Below are 10,000 nucleotides of genomic sequence, written 5' to 3'. Positions count from 1 at the left end.
CGCTGACAAAGCCGTTGGGTGCTAGGCACTGCTCTGCGCTGTGAAAGAAGTGGGCCATGAGGAACTTGTGCAGCCGGAAGTCCTCCACGCCAAGATGGGGGTGATTCCACACAATCGCATCAAACTGCACGCCGGGAAGTTGATCCTGAATCTGCCACGCGTTAATGCCGTGCAGTACCTGTTTCAAGGGACCCAGACGTGAGACAGTGCTACAGTGGTGTGGCACGCGTGACTATGAACGCATGAAACGGCTACGGTTCAGGCGCTGCACTCACACAAATACGTTCACACATGTACACATGCACAAATGCATACACACACACACACACACACACACACACACACACACACACACATGCACAAGTGCACACACACACACGAATGCACAAATTTACACATGCACACAGACACACACACAAACATATTGAAATACATTCACACTCTGGTGAGCAAGGTGCTTGGATCTGTTGGCTACAATGCCACAAGTGACGGGAACAGCCCCTCGTCATGCATCAGACGTGTGCAGCCACACACCTGGACGTGTGAGAACCGTTGGAGGCGCTCAAGGATGCCAGCTGTCTCTGGGTACTTGTCCAACAGCTCCTCCCGCTGATCAAAGGATGTCGCGAGGATGTAGAGGTCATCACTGATGTCGAACGTGTTGGTGCTGAAGAAAGCATCGGCTGCCGGCTTGGAGATGCAGCGTCCCCAAAGGGCATCCGCCAATGACAGGGAGAAAGAGAAGTTCCCGTCGCCAAGGATCAGCACCACCCTGCGCTTGCTGTCGGTTGACGGCAACTTGAGCTCGGGCACGTAGAGTGCCCCTTCCTTGGCTGCGTCTTGCGCATGCTGTTCCTGCGCCTGCACCTGCGCCTGGGAGGCGTTCCCCGCTGTGGAGGAGGGCGATGTCACCTGGGACGAAGACGCATGGGCTTGCTTGTTACCATCGGTGCACCAGCTACAGGTGTACAGGCTGCTGCTCAGGAGCACCGCCGCGTGCAGCGGCAGCAAGCAAGGGCTGACCATGGCTGTCAGCCCAAGCATCGCCGCTTCAACCACCAGCGTCGTTCGCATGTCGCCGCAGGAACACAACAACAAGCAGACACAAGCACACCCGACCGAACCACGTGCAGCACGGTTCCACGACAGCACAAATGTCAACACACCAAGTTTGGAGGATTTGCAGAAATCATCTGCAGAATATCGACCGCGGACGAGCCCAACCAAACCAAACCAAACGCAAACTGTGTGTTCATCGTTACCGTGTTCAGCAGTCGCGGTGTGCGGTGTGATTCCCACCTCTGACCACTGCACGCAACAGTGTGATGTGATGTTGTAACCTGATGAAAGCCAGCACCTTTGCTTGCACTTTCGAAGAAAGCTGACAAGCATGACGACCTGATCATGTGCTGTGACGTGGTCTTGCACCCAAGCACCCAATCAAGTTTAAGTTCTTGGCAATCTGATGGAACCATGACGCCACAACACACGTGCAAACACCAAGATGTGGTTGGATGCCTGACAATCACAACCACGCACCCCCTGCCCCTCCCAGCACGTACATTCAAGTTCAAGGGATTTTCAAGATCAGGTTTCCATGAAAACCTGACACCACCCGCAAGTCAAACCCCACAACCACTGTGTGTGCCGGAACGCTGACGGTATGGCGTCGCCGCATGGTGATGGGCTACTGCGGTTGTGTTGTGTGCAGATCGGCAAAGATGTGCTTGCTGCCATGAAACATATCCACCGGCATGTGCTGAGTGCAGTCAAGCAGATACATGTCGATGTCATGTCTTCCGTGATCATTTTCCATCGCTCCACTTCAAGACTTCCAGACCTTCAGACTCCCACTTCCTCCGCCTCTTCCAAATCACACACGACCTCGACAGCTCGACGATATCCCCCGCCCTCCATTCCCTGAGAATCGAAGTGTCGCACCTTTGGCGCTACCACCTCAACGACTTCAAGCAAGACCATCAGACAAGGCTCCACAGCGCGACAGACAACGCGCCCACCCCGCTACGTGCCTTTAAGGCCTTCCACCAAGAAGACCGACTCCGCTTGGCTTCAAGAACGAGCCACGCCGTACGTCTCCACAGGAGTGGCAGCTATGATGTCCACCATGGTTTCTCTACTGATGGCCCTGATTGCCATCGCACTCATGGCCCCGCAAGCTGTGACGGCTCAAGACAACAACACTGCCACCACCTCAGCGTCAACGACCGCCGATGCACGCTCAACCACGATCCCTCCAACTCCACGAATTCCCATTGGCTGCGTCCTCTCGCCCATCCAGCCTTGTAAGTCCCCACAGCAAGCGCTCTGCGTGCGAACACGTGCGTGTGTATGTGTGTATGTGCGTCTGCGTGAGTGCGCATGTCTGTGTCTTGTGTGCACTCAGGTGCATTTTACCACTTGCTGTTGCCGCTCACATTTCAGTTCTGTTGTTTCTTGTTCCCCAAACTTTTGTGGTTCATTGCCAGCCGTGTGCGATGCATATGAAGAGTTTCTGCACGCGGCCATCCCTGGGCTCTTCGACTTGTATCGCATGTCAGAGCTGGAGCTGCTGGACCAGGTGCACACCTTGGAGTATGCTCTCGTCGACACCAAGACCATGTCTTGCCTCGACGTTGAGCAAGGATTTGCCCCTCTCAACGGCTTCGGCCTTCCTGTCGTCACAGGTGCGTTCTTGTGTGTGCGTGTAAGCATGTGTGCGTGTGTGTGTGTGTGTGTGTGTGTGTGTGTGTGTGTGTGTGTGTGTGTGTGTGTGTGTGTGTGTGTGTGTGTGTGTGTGTGTGTGTGTGTGTGTGTGTGTGTGTGTGAGTGTGCACCTTTTGCGACGCTGTCATCTTGCATGACCCTTCTCTCTCTCTCACCCATTTTCATCTCTTTCCCATCCCAACTCAAACACACAGGTCCAGTTCCTGGGCACGCAAGACCGCGTGCTGAACGCCGTGCTGTCTGGTGATGCTGCTGCCGGCATGGTGCAAACCGGTTTCCTCGAGCAAGCTGCACGCGATGGTCTGCTCAACTGGGAAGACATCGATATCCTCGCCCAGGAGATTGCCATCTCCGAAGACGGCACGCGCTTCCCCTACTTCAGCTCAACCCCCATCTACCCTGGCTGGACCGCTGTCGCCACGGGCCTGTCGTCACTGCGAGAGCGCATAGATGTGCTTGACTTCATCCTGGCTGTTAACGACACGACTGTCACTTTCACGTCGCCCGAGAGCTTTGCCAGCGTCGGTGATATCCTGGTGAGTGAGCGTGCGAGGGAAGACAAGGGGAGGGTTGTGCTGTTTGCGCTGAATTATCGCTTGCTTGCATCGCCTCACTCACGTGCAAACCATTTCCGACTCAATTCGATGGCATCATTTTCGCGCCCAACCACCCTTCACCACTGAACCACCACCACCAACACAGGAGAACTTTGGCGTGATTGAGCGCGATTTCGTGCGCACGACAGAGACCCGCTGCGTTCGCAAGGCGTCGCACGTCGTTGTTCCGGAGAACAGCGAGGGTGCAGCACCCGCCGTTGCGATTGATGTTGGCCAAGCACAAGCTGAGCAAATCGATGAACCTGGCGCCGTCGTGTTGGCCGCTTCAGGTGATGACGCGAGTTCCAACGCGCACACCAGCGAGCTTGTGGCCTCTCAGGTCATCTGCCCCAACACGCACTTCATCTTCAACCACGTCGTGCTCGCCACCCGCTGTGCCGGCCGCTCGTGCCCCGATCAAGCCCGCTGCCTCTGCCGCCCATGCCAGAAATCGCCACCTGTCCTGGTGTGTGCATGAGTGTGTGAGTGAGTGTGTGTGTGTATGATGTACTTGACTGCCTGTACACATGTTTGTGTGCGTGTTTTCGTGCGTCCATCTGCTTTCTTTTGCTGTGGTTGGTTTCGTTCAACCCAACGTCGCTCATTCAACCATTCAATTGTGGTCTCTGGTTGCTTCCTCTTGCCTGCAGGCACACGTTTCTCCGGTGCAGGTGACGGAGCAGTTCTTCCAACAGGACACCGCAACGGCGGCAGCAGCGGCTCGCGACTTGCTTCTGACGTCGTGCCAGCGAATGCAGGTGTGCGCATTTTCACAGCAGGCGCAGCCAACGTACTTCGTGCTGGAGGACCACCTCTACAATGAGCGGCCAAACAAGGACTCGCTGTTCTACTACGTGAACCTGTTCTGGGCGGAAGCAGAGGGTACCGTCAGCACTGAAGCCATGCCGCTGCCCAACTACCCAAACCTCGCCGCATTCAACGTCACGGGCACCCGCTACGGCACCGGCGTCATCGAGGTGAGCAGGCGTGCACTTGTGATTGCGTCTCCATCGCAGCAAATTCAGAAGAGTGGCTTCGTGTATATTTCTTCACGCCTGCATCAGCCTTCTCACCATCTGAGTCACCCACCGATCTGCCCCCACCCGCTTCGTGCTTTGATGCCCCACCTCACCCAAAACACGCACACACGCGCGCGCATGTACACATACATACGCACACACACACACATACACATGCAGATCTATGTTGCTGACCGCAACACGGAGATCACCGAGTGGCAACCCATTGATGGAAGCCCCTTCCTGCTTCAGGTCTCGCCACGCGACTGCCCAGATGGAATGGAGCCCACGCAGGACAACACGTGCGAATGCCCCGTCGGCACACTCCACCTCAGCGGGAAATGCATGCAGGCAAAGGAGTACCTGCCCCTCTTCATCGGCAGCGCCCTGGCTGTGATTGGCATCGGCGTGTACATTGCCATTGCGCTGGTGCGGCGAGGCGCAGACAAGCTGTGGCAGATTGACGCGGCAGACGTTGTTGTGAGCGACCCACCGGAGGTGCTTGGGATGGGCGCGTTTGGCGTGGTGATCAAGGGCGAGCTGAACGGCACCGCCATCGCCATCAAGCGCATCATGCCCAAATTACGTGGCGCTACCAGCAGCAAGCGGGGCGGCTCCAAGAAAAGCTCGAAGCGGAGCTCCAAGAAGGAATCCACCAACAACAACAATGACAACGCCGACGACCATACAGTGGTTGCGATGAGTGGTGTCACGGCCATGTCAACCTACCAAGCATCCAAGACAACCAACGGCTTTGGCATGCAGTTTGACAACATCGACAACGAGGCGGCAATTGAACGCGCGCTGGAGTGGCAGGATGACATGGCTTTTGATGGCGCAACCATGCACCACACCGTGCATGAGAAGAGCCTGAGCAACGCTAGGTAGGTCCACTGAATGTGATGTGCCCTGACTCATACTGCCTTCTGATGCCGTGTGTGTGGTGATGCGTTGCATCCCTCAGCATCCTGCGCCAACTCACTTCATGGTTCCCGCGTGCTTGCTTGCTTGCTTGCGTGGGTTCTTCCTTGCGATTGTACAGGTCTGAGTTTATGGCGGAGATTCGCCTGCTGTCGCGCCTGCGTCACCCGTGCGTCGCCACCATGCTCGGCGCCATTGTCACCAAGTCAAGCGAAGTTCTCCTCGTCCTGGAATACCTCGAGCACGGGTTAGTTGTGTGTGTGTGTGTGTGTGTGTGTGTGTGTGTGTGTGTGTGTGTGTGTGTGTGTGTGTGTGTGTGTGCGTGCGTGCGTGTGCGTGTGTGTGTGATGTGCGTGTGCTTGTGTGTGTATCTATCTTTCTACCTGTCTATCTGTCTGTGTGCGTGTGAAGTCTGTGACATGCTGCTTGAGGATGCTTGCAAGCAAACTGGCAGGGCCTTCTCATCGCTCACGAATTGGTTGTCACAACCCATCACTGCTCGAACGCTGCTCCAACCAACGACAGGTCGCTGTATGACTTCCTGCGCAACGACAAGCTGCCGACACCAGACATGTTTCTGCTGCCCATTGTCAAGGACATTGTGTCTGGCATGCGCTACATCCACAACCTCAAGCCACCGGTTGTGCATGGCGACCTCAAGGCAAAGAACGTGCTTGTGGACGGCAACTTCAAGGCCAAGGTGTCCGACTTTGGTCTCTCCCAGAAGCAACGCTTTGGCTGTGGCACCCCCTTCTGGATGGCGCCAGGTGTGTGTGTGTGTGTGCATTTGTGTGTGTGTGTGTGTGTGTGTGTGTGTGTGTGTGTGTGTGTGTGTGTGTATGTGTTTGTGTGTGTGTTTGTGTGTGTGTGTGCTGGTGTGCACGTGATGATGTGCTACTGTGAATGTGCATGCATGCAAGCACGTGCATGTGTATTCAGGCGTGTGTGTGTACTGCAGAGTTGCGTTCTTTCCCTCCTACGTCAACACAAACACCATACCTTCCAACCACAACCACTCACAATTGCCACTCACAATCATCGCCAACACAACCACCCCTCACCAACCAATCATCACAACCATGCAGAGGTGCTGCGCGGAGGAGAGGTGACACGGGAGGCGGACGTGTACAGCTTCGCCATCACCGTGTACGAGATCTACAGCCGACAGGACCCGTTCCCAGAAGAAGACGCGTCGGAGGTGCTGCGTCAGATTGCCGCGCGCCAGGTGCCGGCAAAGCGACCCGACATCCCAGACTCGTGCCCCGTCATGCTGGCTGAGCTTGCGCGGCGGTGCTGGTCCGAGGAGCCCAAGTTCCGGCCAACGTTTGACCAGGTGGATGCGCAGCTGGGCGAGCTGAACATCAGCAAGGTGGGCGCAAGCCTCATCCAGCAGAAGCAGGATGCACTCAACAAGGCCACGGTGCTCAACGACGTGTTCCCGCCGCACATTGCCAAGATGCTGGAGGAGGGCAAGAAGGTGCACCCGGAGCACAAGGACGACGTGACCATCTTCTTCTCCGACATTGTGGGCTTCACCAACATCAGTGCGCAGCTGACGCCGGCGGCGGTGTCGGACATGCTGGACCGGCTGTACTCTGCCTTTGACGAGCTGACGGAGAAGCACGGCGTGTTCAAGGTGGAGACCATTGGCGACGCGTACATGGCGGCAACAAACCTTGTCAAGCCGCAGCACGACCACGCGCTCCGCATTGCGCAGTTTGCGGAGGACGCCATCAAGGCGGCGCAGTCGACGTTCATTGACATGGAGCGGCCGGAGCTCGGGTGCGTGAACATCCGCGTTGGGTTCCACTGCGGCCCTGTTGTGGCCAACGTTGTTGGGCGGCGCAACCCGCGGTACTGCCTGTTTGGGGACACGGTGAACACGGCGTCGCGCATGGAGAGCTCGAGCGAGCGCAACAAGATCCACGTGTCGACGTCTGCGGGAGACCGCGTGCGGAGCCAGGCGCCGTGGGTGAAGCTTGAGTCGCGCGGGGTGCAGAACATCAAGGGCAAGGGCGAGATGCTGACATACTGGCTGGTGAGCACGAAGAAGCCTGAGCAGACGGGGCGTGTTGCCATTGCGGAGAACGAGGCCACCGTCATTGACATGGGCGAGGGTGACGATGCAAGCAGCTGCGACATCGATGATGGTGATTGCCACGATCAAGAGCACAGCGGTGATGACGCCGACGGCCACAGGAACAGCGCGCAGCCGAAGGACAGCATTGGGGGCGGGTTTGTGTTCAAGAAGAAGCGTGCGTCGTCCATTGGGCGGCAGTCGGCAGGAGCACACGAGGGCCGCGCATCGGCGCGCGTGTCCCTGAGCTCCGTGTCGTGGCTCAATGATGCAAAGGAGTTTGAGGCCCTGTCACGTGACAACCTTGACACCCGTCGCACCTCCACCACCCCACGCAACCCACCACCACCACCGTCGTCGTCACCATTGTCGGCAATGCCCCCTTCCCCTGGTGATGACCACGATGACCATGATGGTGACGCGTCGCGGCCGAAGAAGAAGCGCTCGTCGTACTACGCGCTGGCGGCGGTGGATGCAGAGGCCTCGCCCAACAACCGCGGATACAGCGCCATCATGGAGGGCAGCGATGACGATGGGGTGGACGAGGGGACGGGAACGCGAGGTGATGGAAACAGCGTCACCATCTCCATCCAAGAATCAGAAAGCGTTGACGTGTAATGTGTCTGGGTGATGTGGTTGTGTGTGTGTGTGTGTTGGTGTGTGTGTGTGTGTGGTTGTGTGTGTGTGTGTGTGTGTGTGTGTGTGTGTGTGTGTGTGTGTGTGTGTGTGTGCTTGTGTGTTGTTACATGTGTGTGCGTGCGTGTGTGTAATCTGTTTGTGGGTGGCGTTCTTTCTTCACACCCACTCTCATCTCCCCTTGCAAAACAGCGGGCAATCATGTTGGTTATACTTACATTTACACAACAACGCGTTGAACTTTGGATTACTTGTGGCCACTGTGATAACATACACCTGACTACCTGATTGGAAGAGGCAAAGGGATGAGGCTGGTGTGTGGGGGATGGTGCAGAACAACAGACGCATCTGCGTGATGAATGTCTGGAAATAGGGAACCTGGGGAAGAGCATCGCTTACCATCTTGTCGACCATCGCTACAATCCAACTCACACACGACAATTTGGCGCAGAATAAAGACTGCGTCGGCTTGTCGATCACAAAACAATGCTTCTTGTTATTCGCGTACCGCTGGTCCATGGAGCTGGCAACGTCAAGCACTTGTGGTGAGGGTCTCCAGTATGATCCGTTTACTCGGTCAGTTACTTCGACAGAAGCCGCGAGGGGGGACGGATAGGGATAACACTCCAACATAGAAAGTGGGGTTGCAGAGCACACACACTGAGTTGAAACCACAGTCTACAAACGTGAACATGCACTGAAGTGCGGAGGAAAGAACAACTGTGGGTGTGTCTGTCGACTCACGTGTCGACAGATCATTCATGCATCGCCCAGCCTCTCTACAGAAGACGCCGGCACACAGACAAAGACGTACTTGCTCTATCGTGAAAACAACAGACAGGCACTAGGATACGGGTTTGCCAACGTGACAAGACAAGAGTAAGAGTGACAAGACAAGACAAGACAAGAAGAAAGCGAAGATACAAGAGCAGAGAATGAAGAATCACCTAGAAGAGCACAACAGCGGAGCAGAGACACGACATACAGCGACAAGCAACGATACAGTATATCACAACCGTTTTCCGCGTGTCGATACATCGACAGAAGGAGAAGCTCAGAAGTCCGAGTTCGGCTAGCTTGGGTAATGCTAATTAGCGTCTGCGCCTCCCGGAGGAGGCCTTGCCAGCCTTCCTGGTCTTCTTCTTGCCCTTGGCTTTGGTCGTGGTGTGATTGCTGTGCTTGGCATTGGTCGCCGCACTGCTCGAGGTGTTGGCCTGTCCCGTCGTGGTGTCATTGCCGGGGCGGCATTCGATCATCACGATGCCGGGGGCATCGGTGCTGCTTGCTGCGCCCGTGCAAGCTATGTTGCTCAGGTCTGTCACACCTGTGCCTGTCCACAGCGTCGTTGTTGTTGCGGCCTTGTCTGCGGGCATTTCTATTGGGCGCCCCTGCTTGTCCATGGGCTTGCCACACATCCGACATGTGTTCTTGTTGCCTGGCATGATTTGATGGATGGTGTGAACAGGACGCGGATGTAGATGCACGTATGTGTGTGTATGTGTGTATGTGTATGTGTTTCTATGTGTCGATGGGAGGATGGACGGGATTTGGACGACTGTTGGGTGTGATGGAATTAATGAAATGAAAGTACACGAAAATGCGATGTTGAAGCTGTTTTTTCAAGGAGGGGCGTACGGGCAGGGCAGTCGCCCGATGGATGAGAGCGCGCGCCTGTTGAATGGAACGAGGTGATGTCATTGTAACGAACGCAAATGAGGCGGGCAGAGACCCACCAAGCAAATGCACACATACTTACACACCACACACGCACACACAAACACACATGCACACACACACACCCACACACGCACACACGCAAACACGCACACACCCACATTCTTAGATGCCCACTACGCCCACCGCCTACATACTCCCAACTAAAAGGCCGCACACAGACACTCACAAGTTTTATATTTGATTCTAAATGATATTTCGAATGTGGTTATGTTATTTTTTTGAGCAGAACTAGAACCCTGTTTATGTGAGTGGTGTCTTGTGAGAGCTGGCATTCTTTCTCCCCCCCCGCG

The 10,000-nt window shown here is 55.8% G+C and overlaps 3 protein-coding genes across 3 annotated transcripts in view; 1 reads left to right on the top strand and 2 right to left on the bottom strand.

The window, feature by feature from the left end:
* Positions 1-1,177, bottom strand: part of PTSG_05342 (uncharacterized protein) — a 3,238-nt gene extending 2,061 nt beyond the window's left edge. Inside the window, exons 1-2 of the mRNA XM_004993858.1 lie at positions 535-1,177; positions 1-178 (exon numbers count right to left, since the gene is read on the bottom strand). The exon at positions 1-178 is cut by the window's left edge and continues 80 nt beyond it. Of these exons, the coding sequence (XP_004993915.1) occupies positions 1-178; positions 535-1,074 (718 nt within the window). The 5' untranslated portion in view covers positions 1,075-1,177. The remainder of the gene's footprint in view (positions 179-534) is intronic.
* Positions 1,178-1,190: 13 nt separating this feature from the next.
* On the top strand, positions 1,191-8,261 carry PTSG_05341 (TKL/DICTY4 protein kinase). Its single transcript, XM_004993857.1, has 9 exons — positions 1,191-2,303; positions 2,487-2,770; positions 2,919-3,260; positions 3,427-3,786; positions 3,971-4,297; positions 4,520-5,223; positions 5,382-5,507; positions 5,786-6,027; positions 6,346-8,261. Exons 1-9 carry the CDS (start codon positions 2,114-2,116, stop codon positions 7,953-7,955), a joined length of 4,185 nt encoding a protein of 1,394 aa, XP_004993914.1. The 5' UTR covers positions 1,191-2,113; the 3' UTR covers positions 7,956-8,261.
* Positions 8,262-8,525: 264 nt separating this feature from the next.
* PTSG_12298 (uncharacterized protein) lies at positions 8,526-9,803 on the bottom strand. The gene has a single exon (XM_004993856.1). It carries the CDS (start codon positions 9,413-9,415, stop codon positions 9,065-9,067), a length of 351 nt encoding a protein of 116 aa, XP_004993913.1. The 5' UTR covers positions 9,416-9,803; the 3' UTR covers positions 8,526-9,064.
* Between the last annotated feature and the right edge of the window lie 197 nt (positions 9,804-10,000).

Source organism: Salpingoeca rosetta (genome assembly GCF_000188695.1).
Source record: "Salpingoeca rosetta unplaced genomic scaffold supercont1.12, whole genome shotgun sequence".
In the NCBI taxonomy this organism is placed as follows: domain Eukaryota; class Choanoflagellata; order Craspedida; family Salpingoecidae; genus Salpingoeca; species Salpingoeca rosetta.
The sequence above is the reverse complement of the archived record's forward strand: the minus strand, read 5'-3'. Positions and strand labels throughout refer to the sequence as shown.

Coding starts and splice junctions, on each gene's coding strand:
- PTSG_05341 (XM_004993857.1), top strand. CDS start 2,114: ATGATGTCCACCATGGTTTCTCTACTGATGGCCCTGATTGCCATCGCA. Junction 5,224..5,381: donor AAGAGCCTGAGCAACGCTAG/GTAGGTCCACTG, acceptor GCGATTGTACAG/GTCTGAGTTTATGGCGGAGA. Junction 6,028..6,345: donor CCCCTTCTGGATGGCGCCAG/GTGTGTGTGTGT, acceptor ACAACCATGCAG/AGGTGCTGCGCGGAGGAGAG.
- PTSG_12298 (XM_004993856.1), bottom strand. CDS start 9,415: ATGCCAGGCAACAAGAACACATGTCGGATGTGTGGCAAGCCCATGGAC.